Raw genomic sequence first — 19,257 nt, forward strand, 5'->3', positions numbered from 1 at the left:
AATGTCAGGTAAAATGTAATGTTAAAATTCTACTCTCTATTGTTAAAATACTATTACCCATGCAGTTCCTAAATACCTTGGAAATTACCCAATTCACAAACTTAAAACCAAAATATGGTATATACGTATTTGCATGCCATCATTACTACACAATGACGCGTGATAGGGAAAGATTTTGACCATGATGGTCAAAGGTAGGTGAAAATACTGAAATGACAGAATTTTCTATATGTTTTTAAAATAACCATTGAAAGTATTGCCCTGAAAATAGTAGTAAGTAAAAAGTAGTGAGAAGAAGTAAGCAAAAGTAAAAATGCTCAAATTCCTTAATATTTGCTCTCTTAAATAATAAAAGACATCCATTCATACCTAGTTCACGGAGAGTAAACATTCGACGCATTAAATTTAGTGACAAATTTGGCATTTTTTCTGCCAATTATGTGAAACTGTCGTGTAACATTGTCAAGACGTACTCTACACCTGCTAAGAGAACAATGTAATATGGCGGAGGAATACCGGTCGCCATTAGGACATCTTTATTTGTGTGGGTTTTTTAAATTATTATTTGGTACAGATGTCACTGAGGATATCCCTCATTATTATGTTATCCAGGTAAAGTAATTGTGCTTTCGTTCAACATGTCTTTTTGTAAATATCATTTTTAAACAATTTTAGATCATTTTACATACCTTAATATCGGTGACGTCACTTTTTTCATGTTGTACATTGTACATAGGTGTATTCCTTTTGAATTACATACTAATCGGCCTTCATGTCAGTTTCATACATATATGGGACTAAATAGGATGGTAATTGATGATTGCTATGTATTAACGTGCGAAACAGTAATTACTGTGGAATTCCTCTATCCTCTGCACAGCTAGAATTGTAAATTTATATATCATGTTGTTATGCAATATTCTGGTTCCCTGGACAACTTGCTAAATACAATAAACATAGCATACAGTCTAGTGAAAGTTTACGATACGACTTACTGTGAATTCTTCCTTTATTTTCACAGCATATATATTCAGGAATTATGTCCTTTAGACAGCTTCCCTATTATTTATACGGTATACTTGTGAGCTTGTGTCTATTTGAATGTGTAAAAATGATTGATTGCTGGCTTTGTTCAACATGGATGGAATGAAAGAATGTCCCTCCCTCAACCTACCCCCTTTCTCCCCCCCCCCCCCCCCCCCCCCCCTCTCTCTCTCTCTCTCTAAGAGAAAGAAAAGCCTGCGCGTACACACTTAACCCTCTAAGCGCACACGCTAAAACCATAAGCGCACTGTACGCTGGGTAACGACATGGCGTCCAAATTATGAGTTGGCCAGACTCTCTTAATATACGGCACTGTAGCACAGAACTCTTAAGAGTTCTGTGCACTGTAGCCGCGCCAGCAATACTGCCCTCTACGTTCGTCGTTTGACCTTACTATTGCCTACCGTCGACAACATGGCCGAAGGTAAATATTGCGGCGATATCATCGAACTTTTTTCTTGTTTCACCCTGATTTGTGATACTGCAACACCTGGAATCGTTTATTTTGAATCTTGATTCTGTGTACATGCTTTAAAGTATATGAGGACTGAGTTTTAGGTGGATTTGTAGAGCCCAAAGCTATCCGTCGCTGATGCACTGTGCGGTGGTCTGTGTGTTGCTAGGTCGCGGCGGACAGTCCCATTCACAAACATTTCTGTAGGACATGGAGTATTGCAGTGTACAATAGATAGCGCCCGAGCTCGAGTCGAGTACAGAGTAGAAATATGACTAGAATGTAACCCGGGAAAATCTCAAAAATCCAAAATGGTCCCTCTACTTTCCTATTTAATGTTCAATGACAACTGTCGAGTATATATATTTAACCATTTTCCCATTTGCACTTTGATGACTGTCTGTGTTAATATGTACCGTGGCCGTATGTAGAATGAGAGACATGACATGTCATCTGTGCTGTGCTGTGTGAAACAGTCAGAAGGGATTTTATGCGAGTGATGTTGTTTCTTGGCCCTCGGGTTACCAAGGTATAGTAATAGTATGTGGGGCCGCTCATGTGTATCTTGTTAGATTATGTACTGGTGTAGAATAGAGATGGAGTTCTCTATAATTACACCCAAACTCATTAAGGTCAAGAGTATAATCTTTCATCCGTTTATGTTTCGAGACATCCTGTATTTTATTATTGTCCTTGTGTGTTTTGTTTTGTCTTTGTCTTGTCCTGTTCCTACGTTTTACTTCCATTTGAACATATTATAGATAATTGAAATTGAATTAATAATTTTAGGTCAGCTGAAAATAAGGGACATTTCCTTTCTGGCTAGGCTGCTACTACCAAAGCATAACTGTTAACCTATGTACAATTGTATGTATAATTGTCATTCTATTTTTGCATCTTTTTTTCTTTTCACCGTCTTACTGATATATTTGTAATTGTATCCAAATATTGATGTTTGTATGTATTTGTTTTTAATATGTTCCTTGCTTTGGTGAAATAAAGAAACTTGAAACTTGGAGAGAAAAAAAAATCAAATAAAAAAACAAACATTCCTATTGGCTCTCCATCTCTCTCTTTCTCTTTCCACCCCTCTCTCCATCCTTTACCTGCATTCTTTTGGTAATGGTGAGCAGTAGACCTACAAACAGTTAAATGGAAAGAAGAGAAATGAATGAATCAAATATTGCAGGAGCAGACTTGACCCTGCTTGACTTCTTGACGCAATCAGCAGTGTGTAACCCGCTTGTGCTAGTGAGCAAAAGCTGCCAGCTAATGGTCTGGATCGTATGGAATGATCTAAATACTGTATACGCTATATATTTTGCAGGGGTTTTATTTTCGCGAATTTCGCGAGTCGGGAGCTATTCGCGAAATTAACAACACGCGAAAATATTACCTTCCAAAATGAATCCCTTGCCTTGATGATATGAACATTTCGGTACTAGTATACCATGTCACGGCTTACCGAACAGACCATACTGGCTAAGCTTGTTTACGCACGTCCACGTCTACTTACCTGTAGTTACGAATACTGTAGAGAGCCAATCCACTATCGCAAGGGGACCACTCGTCAGAAATCTAGCGGCTAGCGCGATGGACTTAACCACTTCAAAAATGTTGAATTCTAACTTTACTTTTTAGTTCGCAGAGTTTGGCAAGTCTTTTTCATACAGTGACTGTGTATAACTAGTATCATTCTTATTTGCTAGTAAGTTGAAAATTCACACTTTCTTTGCCACTTCATATTTTCTCTGGTCCCCCAATCGCGAATTTAACCACTCGCGAAAATGTGTGACAGCAGCAATTCGCGAAAATTTATGTACGCGAAAATTATAGCGTATACAGTAGCAAATACTGAACATCTGAACATACAATAGGTTCCATATATGGCAGTAGGCAACATGCTAATAATGTTAATTACCTCCGCCAAGGGAGGAGGTTATGTTTTTGTTACCATTTGTTTATTTGTCTGTGTGCAAAATAACTCTGAAAGTTGTGAACGGATTTAGATGAAACTTGCAGGAAAGATTGAGAATGACACAAGGAACATATGATTAACTTTTGGTAGTGATCTGGAAACTTTTATGGATTTTATGATGGATTTTCAATATTTTGGCAGGTAGGGCCAATGAACTTGAGAGTTCAAGCTGTGCATTTTTTTTTTTTTTTTGGTTTTCATACGCGCACTAAAGTGCATGCTCTACTGCGAGGCGCGCCGTGCAGCTGAGGGTTGATGACGTAACAAAAGGCTTCTATATTGTGAATTCGGGCAATTTTTAGCATGCATAGCCTACATATGGGCAGATTTCACTTATGATCTCTATGGAAGAAGAAGATCGTTGATGGAAATTAGCTGCTTGGCGGAGGTCTGCGCTCTCAGAGTGCTTCTCTAGTTATATATGCTAAATAATGCCAATGTTTGGTTTTTTTTTTGGGGGGGGGAGGGAGGGTAATAAAGGAATTCTTAACCAAATGAGTGTAGTTTTTATTGCATCTTCAGACTGCCTGATTTCTCAAGCGTTTACGATGTCATTAGTGCCTTCACTGTCTCTTTTATGCTTCATATTTGAAAGGGTTTTTTTTTTTTCTCTCTCTCTCGTTCAAATCAAATCTCCTTCCATGTACAGTGTATCCCAATATGCATTGTATGCAACATCATGTGAACTACCTGTACAGCTGTACATGTAGATGCCTGATATGTGTTTCTTTTCTTTTGGTTTGTACAGGAGAGCAAGCTCCTCAAGTAGCAGAGACACCAGTGCTATCTCAAGAACCTGCTGTAAGTATTGTTGCCAGCTCTTTGGACAGATTTCTCTTCTATGAATAGGGGATATTTTTTTGATATTCAGTTTTACTGTCAGTTACCACGTCCCTAATTGTTGGCTATTTAATTCTTCATGCAGGCTTTTCGTTTACTTGGTGTGGCAATGTAAGTATTAGTATACCTGGTTTTGTATCTTAATATTTCATCACATTGTGAGCATTTGAATCAGTCTATCAGGTTGGGTCAACAAAAATGCATGATGCCCATGTAACGGAGGTATCCATTCTGCTATTTCACAATGAAAATGATCACAAATGTGGTTAAGTTTTGCCGTGTCAGTATGAACTTTGGCCCCTGCTATAGTGTTGCCTGTTTAAGTCAGAAATCTTTCATGGATTTGCTGTACAGCAAGTTAATTTTCTGATGTCCGTTACATGGACATCACATTTATGTAACATTGGCAATGAATTCTGCAGTCTGAAATTGCAATGCCCATGATGCTTGACCATTTTCTTTCTGAGGTCATTATTTTCATATACTTGCTTGGTTTTAATGATGCCTGGATTTTGAGTTCTAGTATGTCACGAAAAAATGACCCAAACCTGTGGACCAACCCATTTGGTACTTCTGTGCTCTTCACAGTATCCCCCCCCCCCCCCCCCCACAAAAAAAAAAAATATATATATATATATGTATATATGCTCAATTGTGATTATGTCACATAGCTTTTTAAGGAGAGCAGTTACTAAGTACTTGATTTGGAAAAGCCAAAAGTTACAAAGCATAACATCATAAGCCATTATAGACATTTGATATAATGATGATTTGTGACATCAACATGACTTGTCATGGGTTCCTCCAGATAAACACAATGTATCTGGAAGATACTCAGGCTTCTTCAGCACATTTTTTTTTTTTACTAGAATAGTCTTGTTCTATCATTACCCTCAGTTTTTCATGCATTTAGGGCCATACTGTTTACTTAACTTAACAACAACAACAAAATGAGCAAGAATAATGTGAAAATAAAGCAATTCAAAGTAAATTTACCTCTTCTCCCATGATGTCCGTCTTCATCTAGGCTATGATAATCATGAAGTATAGAAGGACCTCGATTATCTGGCCACACTGGGACTGGTGGGCGTCCGGATAATCAATTTGACCGGATAAGAGAGTTGTGCTCAAATGCAGCACTTTTTAAACTGTAGCATATCATGCTAGGGGTATACTCATGTTATTACCAGTTCATTAATATTATTATTATCTGCATGGCATTGTCATGTTTTATACTTCATAAACTACGGAATACGGAACTTAAGCAAAGTAAAATATCCCTTCATATATTGTTTCTTTGATTGATATTAACCAACATTACATGTACATGAGATAGATATTGCGACTCATCAAATACTACTGCGTTGAACTGTAACCACTGCTGTGCACTTAGTGCCAGAGACAAGCGCAGCACCAGTCATTGACATCATCTTGCAAACTGTCTTAAAAGTTACAGTCCGCTGTGATGATTGGACTATGTCCCGTCATGTATTCGCATGGTACTGTATAAAATGTTATTTTCGTGAGGGTTTAATTTTCGCGAGAATCACAGTTGGATCATGGATTTAACAACACACGAAAATGTCTCCATGCGCTCGAGTAATAGTGCATTTACATGTACATTAGCATCGGCATCAATTCGCAAAAACAACAATTCACAAAAATGTATATCAGATGACCTCCTCATTCGCGAAAATATCTGCACGCGAAAATAACAGCGTATACAGTAGTGACTTTAGTATGGTTGAACACGGTGGTTGTTTTGAGTGAAATTTGGCAATGAAAATACATGAAAACATGAACAAAATGTCTGCCAGTCAATGTCCAGATAACAGAGAATCCGGATAATCAATGGTCGGATAATCAAAGTCCTACTGTATGTTGAATTCTATCAAAATGTAAAGTTTACATGCATTTTTCCACCCACTGCATGTCTGATTTTAAATTGTCAGTGGCAGTAGCTCTGTTTTTTGCCTATGAGAAAAGACTGCTTTGCCAAAAGCACTTGATTTAAACTCAAAATGAATGTATGTCAGTTGGTACCTAGTAAACTCACTGCAAGCAGTAGCTCAATTAAACTTTAACCCTAACTAGGCCGGGCTATTTAGGTAGATGATAGAGCCGTGGGGGGGCCCTACCAGGCCCCCTCCAGATCTCGGCCGTCGACCACGTGATCGTGACGAAAATTGGCACACACATTACCTATGATGGAATCTAAAGTACCATGAAGTTAATTTTTCCAAAAAATTATCATTTATGCTTAATTATGCTAATTTATGTATAATGATGCATGAAATCAGACAATTTGATATAAATCACTAAATAAACCTCAAAACAGGCACATTTTTTGTGTAAATATTCTTTTTAGTGTCCTTAGCAAATGTAAGAGGAGAAAAATTATGCCATCAGAAAAATTTCGTATTTCATCGTTTTTTTAATTTCTTTGGTTTTTCATTGTTTTTTCAATGAAATTTGTCTGTGACATTGTTCGTAACAAGAAAATATGTTATTAAATGATTTTAATCCATAAAACCCCCAAATAATCATGCTCTTATGAAATTTGCCTGTAAGCACAGTTTGCATTGAAATTGTACACAAATTCACGTTTTTGAGCGATTTTTGGTCTGACATGCATGTACATATTTAAGCGCAACTTCGGAACCTCGCTCCCGGGCATCGCAGATTTGGTGTCAAAAGTTGCGGGAGACTCAAAAGAAAAAAGTCATGAAACATCGTGGCGATAGCTTTTTGCGATGGCAATGCATTGCATGGAACGTCGAGGGGGGAGGACCTCGGAGGCCTTCCCTCCCTCCAACCTAGTTAGGGTTTAAAGTTTGATTATTTTTTGCTACAAGACTCATCTTGTTCAGACCTACATGTAGTTCTTTTTAATAAGGTCATTGAGGTCAAAGAGAATATTCATCCATACTGTGCACTTTCATGCAGACTTTTAATTCTTATTTACATGCATGTATGTTTGATTGTATCAAGTCCAGCTGCTATTTTCTGCTTTGTAGTATAAAAACTTTATGAGGCAGAGCACCTTATATGAGTGAGAAGCATGCCTCACGTGTAAGGACTACTTTTTTTTTTCTTCAGCCGGTCGTGGCTGCTGCAGAAAACCCACATGCTGAGCATGGCTTGACAGAGAATGTACAGAAGATAATCTCAACTGAGAAGGCGGAGGTGGAGAAACAGAGCAGACCCAAGGTTGACCTCCAGTCACTGACAACCAGGAACTACTTGGACACTACTGTGGTCCCCATCCTCCTGCAGGCCATGTCAGCCTTGGCTAAGGAGAGGTATACAGTGTAGACTGCCACTTACCTTGAATCCATGCCTAGCATGAACCTTCCCCAGCTATCCCTCCCCCCCCCCCCCCCTCTCCCAATAAAAAGACATCAAATAAATAGGATAAAAATGAAAATTAACAAGAAATAAAGAATGACAATTTTAAAAAGAAATGTAAGTCAATAGACAATAAAATTAAAAAAGAAATAAGAAATGAAAAATTAAAAAAGAAATATAAGCCAGTAGATAATTGAATCAATTTGAAAATAGAATAATAATAAAGTAATAATTTAACAAATTGAATAAGATTAAGATAAGAGTGCTCTAAGAAACATCAGTATTAAGCATTATATGAATGTTATGTATTATTATTATTATCATTATTATCAAAAATTACAAAGGTAAAAAAGTTTAAAAATTACTATTGTTCCCCTTTGTTATTGCTATGTGTTTTTCATCCCCTGATAGGTTTTAACGTAAGTTTCAAGAAAATGTGATTGTACATGTTTTCCATATTGATTGCATGCCCTGATAACAAAACGATGATTTTAATTTACTGTATCCTTATTACAAATTATGCACATGTACACACAGGTTATGCATTTTCATCATGCTTTTGTTTGTTTCCTTTTAACAGAAATCTTTTGATAATGAAATAAAAAGACTTATTGTGGGAGTGCCCTATACTGTCTTGGATTTGTCTTTTCTGCACAGTCAATTCCCTAGAATGCAAAATTTGTACTGGTTTTCATGTCATTTTTCTGTGAACAGACCTCCAAACCCGATTGAGTACCTAGCATCCTACCTCCTGAAGAACAAAGACCAGTTTGAAAACAGCTAGGCAGGACCTCTTGTGCAGATACGGGACGGATGAAGATTCTGGATCATGCAGCAATATTTAATACTTTCACATTAGCACTTGAATAGCAAAAGATTTGATGCCACGACTGTATGTTTTCTTCTCTTCTCTTTATTATTGAATGGCTCCTTTGTGAAGTAGGATTTTTCAATTAAGTCTTGAGACAGACATATTATGAATGTTGTGTAGACGGAGTCTTGTGTTTCACCTTTCAGTAGCACTATCTAGGGAGCATGTTTTTGATGTGATTAATTGTGCATGTGTTGAAATATTTTCCTGTTTTCAGATTTTTGTAGATCACTATGTTTATTGTGTCACATTTTGTAAAATTTGAAGTGGAGATATATGTGTAAAGATGTATTCCAGACGAATCCAGATACTTATGAAGAGTTTATATGTGTAGAAAGTGTCAAGAGATTATGTCATGTCCTATTTCACATTGCTACCTTCACGTGTAATCGGTTTGCTGGACTATGGATAGGTTAAACACACTATCATATTATCATCTTTGATGTATAACCCAAAAAAGACTTACCTTCGTACGCTACTTGTACAGATGTATACAGATATGTGGTAGCTGTTCCACATGATAATCAGATTTTATTAAATTTGCTTTCCTGTATAGATGATAACATGCATTTTCATTTGTATCTTTTTTCCTGTCTGTGTACCTTTCAAATGTTGTGTGCAGTATGGGTGATGTAGTGTACACAAAACCTATCATGGTCTTTGAAGTGTGGTTGCTTGAAGAGAGGCTATCATGCTGCATTTAGTGTACATTGTATTTACCAAAGTGATATCCAGTGCTTTCATATTAGAATTGATGTGTTTGCATTAAATGTACACCTAGTCAGTTTTAAAAGACAGTTAACCTACAGGCATGTTGTCCATAATTGCGTGGCTTCCAAGATAAGAAGAAAAGATGATTCAATCATGGGTTTTGCAATGAGTAGGGTGCATTGCTATGTCAAAGCAAAGATTAACTATTGTTAAGGCTTAAATAGACATTAACATTACAAAGATATTACCCAAACCGAACAGGCCTATACATGTTCAGGTAAATTGACAAGCAGAAAGATTCATGGCATTTGTTCCCATTCTTTGTTCATCGACATTACAAGAATCTATTTTTTTTCTAGTAAACTGTTACATATGCTCGTTTAACACACCGTATGTTTTGTTTAGATACATTCTTCAATGAGTATTTTTTAGCATTCATGAAAGCATTTTTTTTTTCATTTGCCCTACTAAGTGTATTTGGAGTCCAGATGATTACACAAATGTATTTGTGGCTGACATTTGTCTGTGTGTGTGTGTGTGTGTGTGTGTGTGTGTGTGTGTGTGTGCCTGAATGTGTGTTTATGTGTGTGCACCATATGCATTTATGCATTCATACTCCTACAACTGGTTTAATATCCTGTTTCACTTAAAGAGATACATATACAATGTATCCTGAAATGCTCCGATTTTAAACAATCTAATGTAAAACGGTGATGTCTGTAGTGTGCCAAGATGCAATCTGTTTCAAAGATATGCAGAGACTCCAACCCAAAGCACCTTCTGATGTGGAGATTCTCCCGCCTGAAACCCCTAGCAAACAGGAGACTCCAAGTTGATGTGTACGAAGCGCAAAATTCCTAGATTTCTATATGCTCTCTGGTGCTATCTAAGGCTTATTTTTGCAACATACGATAGCAATAGGTAAGAAATCCTTTCCAGCGGGAGACACAGAGCCAGGGCGGGAGAAATTAAATCTCAAGCGGGAGAACGGGAGATTTTGCAAAAATGGGTTTTCGGCGGGAGATCTCCCGCTGAAAACGGGAGAGTTGGAGTCTCTGGATATGCAAACATGCCTTGCACGTAGCAGGACCAGACATTTCTCATTCTCGGAGAGAGAGAGAGAAAGAATGGATACAGTGTGAGCAAAGCTCTAGGCTGAATTCTGCTGGTAGGGGAATGGGATACAATTATTGAGAGAAAACTTGCTGCTGCTTGATGTTGAACACATGCATGCTCTTGTATGACTACCTTGGTATTTGTTTTAGTTTATTTGTTTTTCCTTTGTTTACTTTTTTGAGAGTGCATGTAATTGTGAGTCAAGAGCATGTTTATCTGTGCTACATCATGGTGGTACATTTTACCTCATTCTTAGTACAGAGGAACCTTGTTAAAAAGAGAGGAGAAATTAAAAAAAAAACCAAAAAAAAAACACCTCCTTAACGAGGTGATTTTGTGTGTCCCAACTCATTTATTAAATATTTCTCTATTTTTTGTACCCTTGTACAGTGAGAAACCTAATGAGACAAGGTAATTGCAATGGTTTTTAGGCGTTCGTTAGGCTTTTCTGAATAATTTGTTTGTGACATCTTGGCAGTGAGTAATGCGCATAAGATGTCCCTGCCATGAATACAGTGTACATGTACATGTACTTCTGTACTAAAGAAGTTTTTTGTATTATCTTGAGTCTGGGACATTTGGCACAGTTTACCATCCAGTTATGATTATGCAATCAACAAAGTAAAGCACACACACATCTTGCATCATACATGTACTTTTGTATATCACAATGTTTCTAGGGAATGCTATTCATCCAGTTTCTCTTTTTTTTTTAAAGTTTTTTTCTTTCTTTTTTTTGATGGGGAGGAGGGAGTCGGGGGTTAGTTTCATTCACTCATTACCCTGCAGTGTGTGTAACAAATGCTACATGCATTCATCTTTCTCAAAGAAGAAATAAAGTGGGATCTCTAGGTGGCTTGCACCCGTGTTGTGACATTCCAATGCATGGTACCAGGGGGGAGGGGCTTAATGTTCTTTGTGTTTGTTCGCTTGTTTGTTTGTTGTTGTTTTTTCTGATGCCTGAGGGACAGTAATGGTATGCATTATCCCAAACAAGATAAGATGGCATTATAACACATTACACATTGACTCACTCTCATTGGGCCTTCAACCCTCGGTTTTCTTGATTGTTACAGAAACACAATGCCATCTGAACAAACTAGCCGCCTTCTCACAGTCACACAATTACGGTACATCACACACTATGACAACAATGAATTACATTACTCCATCGGTTTATTTCTCACATAGGAAAAATACCTGCTGAGCAGTACCAGCAAGTCTATTTACACTGTACATCACAATGAATGCATCACTGGTTCCATTAGACATTAATCAGTGTCTCCTTTTTGCTGTGCCTTTTCAGGCACCTGTGCCAAATAAATACACCTGCACATTGCAAAGTTGACAATGGAAAAACAAATTGTGCGAGTCAATTACAGGCAACTTGGTTGACGTTGAATTCAAGCAATATTAGTGGCTGATGGCAGCAGAGCCATCCTTAATTCACAAATGATACAGTGCTCACCTGATAATTGGGAACTGTGTAAATGCAATAAGATTCAATGTAGCAAACATTCTTGTATTACATGTATTTTTATGGCTGAATGTGAACTACATAACTGCTTTATTGGGACATACTTTGGCACAAACATTCCATTTCCCATCACTGATGTCTAAAAATGGTAACTAGATCCATAGAAATAACCACAGGGTTTCACTGGATATATTCAAACCAATCCTGGATAGATTTTGCCTATTGCACAGCCAAAATACATGCCATTAGACAGTAGGACGTAGTTTATGGGACTACACAGTAGGGTGGCATTGAGCCGATGGTCACGATTTTGTATGTATTGTGAAATCTCAAAATGCAGAACAAATAAGGTTTGTTGCAATGACAAATTTTCCCATACTATGAACTATTGTACCCCCCCCCCCTCCCCCGATTTGTCTCTTGGCTGTTGTAGCTCTTGTTGCCATGGATATTGATTGGCAAAATGACTCAATGGTTTCATGTAGCATATCTACATATTGGGATTTATGTGGAGTCAACTACAATAAAGTTAGTTGTCCTTGAGTATAATGCTCTTTGCAGGGGGGGGGGGGGGGGGGGGAACAGGGGGAAATTCATTTGAAGAGATCTTTACCTAGGGAAGCAAGTGTCCTTGTGTGGGTTTTTATGGGCATTTGTTGAGAGCTCAGGTGTCCTAGAAGCAGTTTCTATTTATGTATCTGACAGGGTTTGGTGCCTGGCATATTCAATGTCAATTAAAAGGAGGATGTGTTTAATGACAATGTAAAACATGTACATGGATGAAAAACAAGTGCCAACTCCAAACTGCAACTTAATATTAATGCAGCATTATACCTCCATCTCTGCATCTGAACACTTTGACTTCAGACATACAAAAGCAACATATTTCATTTGACATTTATGATTTTGTGTATCATACAAGTATCTATGGCTCCATGTGTCACGGAAGTAGGATCCACACCTGCACACTATCTCTTCGTGTTCGACAATGGAGGGTTTTGTCGTTGGGCCTTGTAATGGTGCTACCAGACAAAAGGGATATGCATGCTGCCCACAATGCACTCATGGCACTATACATTTCCAAACGCTGTAAGCACATGTACATAATTACAATGTACATAAATACACTGTTATGCATCAAACAGCCATTCTCCCAAAGCTACACTCCACATCAAAATTCAAATTGATCATGTTGCAAGTATGACAAGCGTGCAAGCTCTTTGGCATCAGTTTCAACTTTTTTTTTTCAATGACAGTGGCTATTTATGGTTGTTGGTGTCATTTTCCACCTTTCCTCTGCACAATTTCTTTATTGTTCAAACACACTGAATACATGCTGTAAAACACAACCACATCTGAGAAAAACGTCCTTTAGATAAGTGTGTTTTATGGACTACAACAACACAAGACCCCTCCTCATCCATGCTGCAAGATTATCCCCAAAATGCTGCACAAAGTAGGCTTGTGGATCTAACCTGAATTCAGGAGCAGAATGTGATACTCTGGATTCTTTTGCATTTTCTTTGGAATAAGAATCTTTCACCATGATTTGAGTAGAGGGCTTGATCAGATTCTTTGATTAGTGCAAGATTCCATAATGATGGAGAGTTAGGGAAGGGTTTGGACTTTGATGAAATAACTGCACTCAGGTCGTTATTGATATGCCCCAAATATTTTAAGACCAGATTTTAAACACCAATAATCCATGAAAACACTAATTTCATCTCACATACATAACAACCTTTAGAAGGCTGTCAGCATCTCTTACACTCAAAAAACTTATTACTTCATATCAAGATTCTCCTGCTTTGATGAATCCCAGTGGAATGTCAAAACAAGTCGGGAATACTGCTAACAAAACCATGAATAGACAAGCTATCAATGGTTTCTTTCCTTGAAGTTAGAGGAAGTACTTTGTATGAGGTAAGAATGATACAGGGAGAGGACAGTTGGTAGACTTAAAGATCATCGTGTCCTTCACCTACACTGAATTGATTCCACTGTCCTTATTTTCTCCTTGAACTGCGCCGCACTCCGACTGCAGGGGATGAGGAGGCTACTTTTGCCCCTCTGCCCCTACCCCTGCCCTTCCCACCCCTTCCAGCAGGCTGAGAGACCTCTGCCTTGCTATCCTCTTTCTCTTCCTCCTCATTTGACACCTCCTCATCCTTGGTTTCAGTTGTCTCCTCTTTAACCTCCTCCACTGCACCAGATTCTTCCTTCGCATCTCGATCTTCCGCGGTTTCCATGGCGACATCAGCTTTCTCCTTCTCAGCTGCCCTTGCTTTCTCCTTCTCGGCCGCCCTTGCTCTCTCGGCCGCCCTTGCTCTCTCGGCTTCCTCCAGGGCTAACTTCTCTTGCTCCGCCTTCAATCTCGCCTCCTCCTCTTCCTTCTCCTGCCTGGCCTTGGCCTGCTTCTCCTCCTCAGCTTTGGCCTTGGCCCGAGCCTTGGCTTCCTCCTCAAGTCTTAGCTTCTCCTGCTGCTGTCTCTCCTCTGCCTCCTTCTTCTCCTGAACCTTCTTCTCCTCTTCCTTCCTCTTCCTCTCCTCCCTCTCTTTCCTCTCCATCTCCTCCTTCTCTTTCACTGGGTCCGTCTCCAGCACCTTCATCACCGATTTGGGTATGTGGGCTTGCTGTAAATATCATAATACCACAGGCATAGTTGCATGTAAAATAAAAAAAGTCTTGGGAAAGGCATGGATGCATAATGAAAGTATTCCACTGTTGGGTGTTACTTCCTCAGTTTAACCTGTTGGCACTTTTGTGTTAATTCTTAAATGGATTCAAATGAGCCGAGGAAGCATGTTGGGAGTAGATAATCCCAAGTTTACAAAAAATTGCAGGTCTAAACAGCAATATCCAGCATCTCCATTGCTAACATGACATTGTCAGCCTGTTTTTAAAGTTCCTGTTTACCTTTGGGAACAGTGTTTTTAAAAATGTTTGAGATATCACATTTGATGCATATGTGTAGGTCTGTTGTATCACAAAACATCCTACCATATAAAATTTTTGCAATAAAGCCTAAAATATAAGGAGATATCCGTATATTTCTCATTAAATTGTAACTGTAGACGGTTTAGCCTGACAACATTTTTATTATAACTATTGTTCACATTTTGAGTATGTAACAATACTTAATATTGATTAAATGGATTCAAATTTTTACAGTAGTTGTTTCTATCCCAAACTCACATTTTAGAACTATTCTAAAGCACTAATGCTGGGTTTTTGTTTCATCTGCAAATGGTAAATTATGCTTTTAAATACCAACCTACACCAATTAGATATAGAAAAGCATATTCACTGATTCCCATTGTATATATTGCAAAAAAGAAAGAAAGACATAATACTGTATTAAACATAGTGCTTTGTCTAAAATATGACAAAAAGCAATCGTGAAAGCTACATAGCTATGCTGTTGTAGTTGCATTAGGAATGCTTCTGCTATCATTATGCAATGGGGCCAGATCAAGGGTGTCTTGTTGAACGACACAAGTACTGGATCCAGATAACATACCTGTAGTCAAACACCCTTTGAGAGATACAACATCAATATGGGAAGACATACCTGATGTGGTGTGAAGGTCTCGACATGAGCGAGGAGCCTGAGGCGCATTCCCTTGCTCTTCTCAAAGACATCAAGGAGCTGGGGTGGAGGCAGTTGGAGCAAGACTTGGAAGGACTGAGGAGTGGTCCGCTGTGGGTCAGGATATATCAGTGATTACACGATCAGCATTGAAATTAAGCTATCCTAAATTTCGAGCAGAGGGTAAACGTTACTTCAGTCTGCCTTTGTTCTGTTCTTGGTATATTCTTTTATCTTTTTTTGGGGGGGGGGGGAGGGGGTGGAGGAGGGGCAGGGAAACGGGAGAGTGGTTTGTGAGAAAACTGATGCAGGGACACTATCATCACATGTCCACAGTCGTGCTGGTGATATACAACTTTGTGAAAGCAAAGTTGCAAAGACTTGCCAGAAACCCAGACAAGGAGACTTCAATGGAGAAATAAAATCAACCGAGTTATTTACCCATTCAGGAAATCTCATTCACATTATTCCCAAATGTAAGTCATTAAAATCAATTCAAATATTTGTCTACATCAGGTACGTACCAACACATTAATTGGGCAAGGCAACACAGCAAATTTACATCAGTGAAATCAAAAAACATTTACGCAGCATAAATTCAGGAAAGTGAAGCAATGACATGAAATATGAATATCTCACTGAAATATTTGAAGTATATACACAAACTAGATTTGTTGAAAACATATGGCACTATGTAATGCCATACCTATAACTGCCATACATTTTCAGTTTAATTCAGTGGAGCTTTCCAATCTCCTCTCTGCTTAATTTTACTCATTGTTTTTTTTTAACAAATTGAAACTTATACGATTTCTATCACTTTAAAACTGGAAGTGAAGTGTCCCTTTAAGACAAACCCCATCCTGCCTCACAACCTGTGCAATGAATACCACAACTCCCCCCCCCCCCCCCCCCCCCCCCCCCAATCAGTCAGTCGGCCCTCCAGCTCACCTCGCAGCACTTGACAAAGCCCTCCCACAGCTTGGGCATCTTCCAAACCTGCTTGCCGATGAGGCGCAGCAGAAGATTCATGATGAAGCCCTTCAGCTTGGGGTACATGGACAGGGACTGGATGATGGTGCGCAGGAGGAGGGTGGGCAAGGGGGTCTGCTCCATCAGCTGCTGCATCACCACCGCCAGCACCTCCCCTGTGTAGATGGATTTCTCATTGAAGCATAGGCTGGTGGCTGTCAGACAACAACAAAAAGAAAAATTTAGGAGAATGGCAACAAGTTCATTCTTAATCCTTTTTAAAATTTGCATTCATTAGTTGTATTTGCATTAGTAAGAGCATGGGCATACCTTTCACATCTTTAAAGAAAAAAAAAATATGAAAAGAACTGAAAACATAAGCCATGCATAGGGAACTGGTCCTTTAATAAATATAAAAACAGATAATGCTGAAAAATTTCATGTACCAGAAATTTCTCTGTTAACTTAAAGCAGTGAATGCATACTAATAACAGATAATGCTGAAAAATTTCATATACCAGACATTTCTCTGTTAAGTGAATGCATACTATTGAAAGATAAGAGTAATGTATAATGCTGTCAATCAAACTTAATCTGTTTGACACAACGTAAACTTCTATATAGCCAAATTTAAATTTAGCAATATCATAATTGGCTAAGAACCAGAAGGGCTTAATCACAATTTTTTTTTTTCATTTTCAGTAAAGCGTTAAAAATCAAAACCACAAGGGCATTATTATACCCTATATTTGGAACAATGCTTATAAATCTACCCATTTTTGATTAAATAATCTTTTTATATCATGAAAATTGATCATTTCATTTTCATCGACGCTCAAATCCTTGAAGGCAATAGTGCCCTTCTAGTCCTCAGCTGATGTTATGTACATCTCACTAGTTCCCCCCCCCCCCCAAAAAAAAAAAGAGAGAAAAGAACATGATAAAAAAACAAACTTACAGTAAATACATGCAGCATACTCGGCATACCTTTAATGATGGACTTCATGTCACACTTTGAGGGGTCAATGTTGTGTAGGGCTATGAGGAGTTCGGCCGGGGTCAGTGGGCTCTGACCACCACTGCTGTCTGCCTGGTGGCTCATCAGAAGCCGATGGAACACCTCCTTGACTACGATGGGGTTCAGCCGGATCAGCTTGGGCAGGGCGGCTATCACATCTTTCTGTTGGTGGAAGCAGGTGAGAAATGAAAGTGGGAATGTCAGATGGGTGAACAGTTCTATGAACTGTGTTGTTCTGGCAAAGGTTAAATTGTCAACATGTAGCCAATTTCTCCAAGATTCTGTTTCATCAGACAATGTACTATCATTTTAACACGAAACGAATGCAGTTTCCGTGGTTGCAGGTGGGCAACAAGGACTATATGACGTATCATACAATATTTCACTTATTGCAGGTGTAATACAGACAGTTATGTAAATTTCAAACCTGAAAGCTGATTTGTGAAGAAATTCATAAAATTATCTCTACTGTAAAATATGTCATATACAATCATCAGTGGAAAATTGCTTTCTGAATTATGCAACAATGGGCATGTTCTTCTCTGAATACTGTGATCATTGATGACACTATTAGCATCTAACAGTTAATTCTAACCTTGACTGACATGAACATATGATCCAATATATGTGCAAGACTATTAACATACAGCAGATATGATGTTTTGAAAAAGCTGCTCACGATGTGCTCACAGCAAGGACAAAAGCCATTAGGCTTCAGTTACTACTAGTAGAAGATTCTTGAGGGCATCAACATGTCTGTGTTCTATGATGTCTGCTGAAGAACCAATGCCTACATAACTGAACAATTCTTAAAGCAGCCCTTGAAAATAAATAAGGGCTTTGATGCTGACATAATCCCAGTAATTTGTAAGGTAGATGTTATCACTACCCTCTTAGAGTGAATACATCATAAAGGGACTGTACAGTACTGGTTGAGATAGGGATCCATGTTTTGAACATTCCTAAGTGAGATAATGAAAAGCCTCTTATGAAATATGAAAGAGCATGTAATTTTAAGAAGGATTTAACATTTATTTGATGAAAATTGGTTTTCAAATGGCTGAGATATCCAAAAAAGTGCTAATAATAAAAGGCGACATGCCACAACTTTATTAGGATCACTTTGTTTCACCTTGTATTTGGATATCTCAGCCATTTCAAAACCGATTTTCATCAAATAAACTTTTGACACCCCTTAGAACTGCATGCTCTTTGACATCTCATAGAGTGGTTTCTGAATATCTCGCAAAACGTTAAAAGCTAAATCTTCACCTCGACCAGAACTGTACACACCCTTTCAGCACGAATCAGTGATTTATGGTAAGACTTGTAAAAAATGTTCTGACCTTTTCCAACCCAGTTAGTACAGGGATGAGGAAGCGCACATCTGACACTCGCTTGTGATAAAGGTCCTTTACCCTTTTCACCAGCTCTACCGACGGTGACGCTGAAAAGATACAAGACCAACCAGATGATTACATTGAACAGAGAAACAAGTCTTGAGGTGACATGAAAGATCATATCATTATAGTCTATACAAATACACTGATGTGATTTATTGGACATAAAATGATAAACTGGACTTTATATATGAGGTGATAGAAACGTTGCCTATTTGGAATTTTAAAAAAACCCAACAAATCTGAAATGCAAGTACAGGGAACCAAACAAATGGGAACAGTTCATACAAAGCCTCAAAACCTTGCCAGGTATCCTTCACAAGACTATAACTGTAATATGTCACTCATATACGACACTAATAAGTAACATATGGTAAATGACAGGCTTAAACTAATGAATAATGTAGTGAAATATAATTTGCACTTTGCTCATGTTTCA

At 38.2% G+C, this 19,257-nt stretch overlaps 2 protein-coding genes across 2 annotated transcripts in view; one reads left to right on the forward strand and one right to left on the reverse strand.

Moving 5' to 3' along the window:
* Nucleotides 1-1,454: 1,454 nt before the first annotated feature.
* Nucleotides 1,455-9,098, forward strand: LOC139726821 (protein dpy-30 homolog). The gene is made up of 4 exons (XM_071637815.1): nt 1,455-1,468; nt 4,225-4,277; nt 7,416-7,618; nt 8,379-9,098. The coding sequence occupies exons 1-4, from the start codon at nt 1,459-1,461 to the stop codon at nt 8,446-8,448; spliced, it is 336 nt and encodes a 111-aa protein (XP_071493916.1). The 5' UTR covers nt 1,455-1,458; the 3' UTR covers nt 8,449-9,098.
* A 4,010-nt stretch (nt 9,099-13,108) lies between these two features.
* LOC139726838 (symplekin-like) overlaps nt 13,109-19,257 on the reverse strand; it is a 33,113-nt gene continuing 26,964 nt past the window's right edge. The window contains exons 23-27 of the mRNA XM_071637831.1: nt 18,765-18,865; nt 17,388-17,580; nt 16,380-16,615; nt 15,411-15,539; nt 13,109-14,472 (exon numbers count right to left, since the gene is read on the reverse strand). Coding sequence (XP_071493932.1) covers nt 13,846-14,472; nt 15,411-15,539; nt 16,380-16,615; nt 17,388-17,580; nt 18,765-18,865 — 1,286 coding nt within the window. The 3' untranslated portion in view covers nt 13,109-13,845. The remainder of the gene's footprint in view (nt 14,473-15,410; nt 15,540-16,379; nt 16,616-17,387; nt 17,581-18,764; nt 18,866-19,257) is intronic.

Source organism: Diadema antillarum, unplaced genomic scaffold (genome assembly GCF_040938485.1).
Source record: "Diadema antillarum isolate AM-2024a unplaced genomic scaffold, OU_Dant_1.0 seq00000100_RagTag, whole genome shotgun sequence".
Classification (NCBI taxonomy): domain Eukaryota; kingdom Metazoa; phylum Echinodermata; class Echinoidea; order Diadematoida; family Diadematidae; genus Diadema; species Diadema antillarum.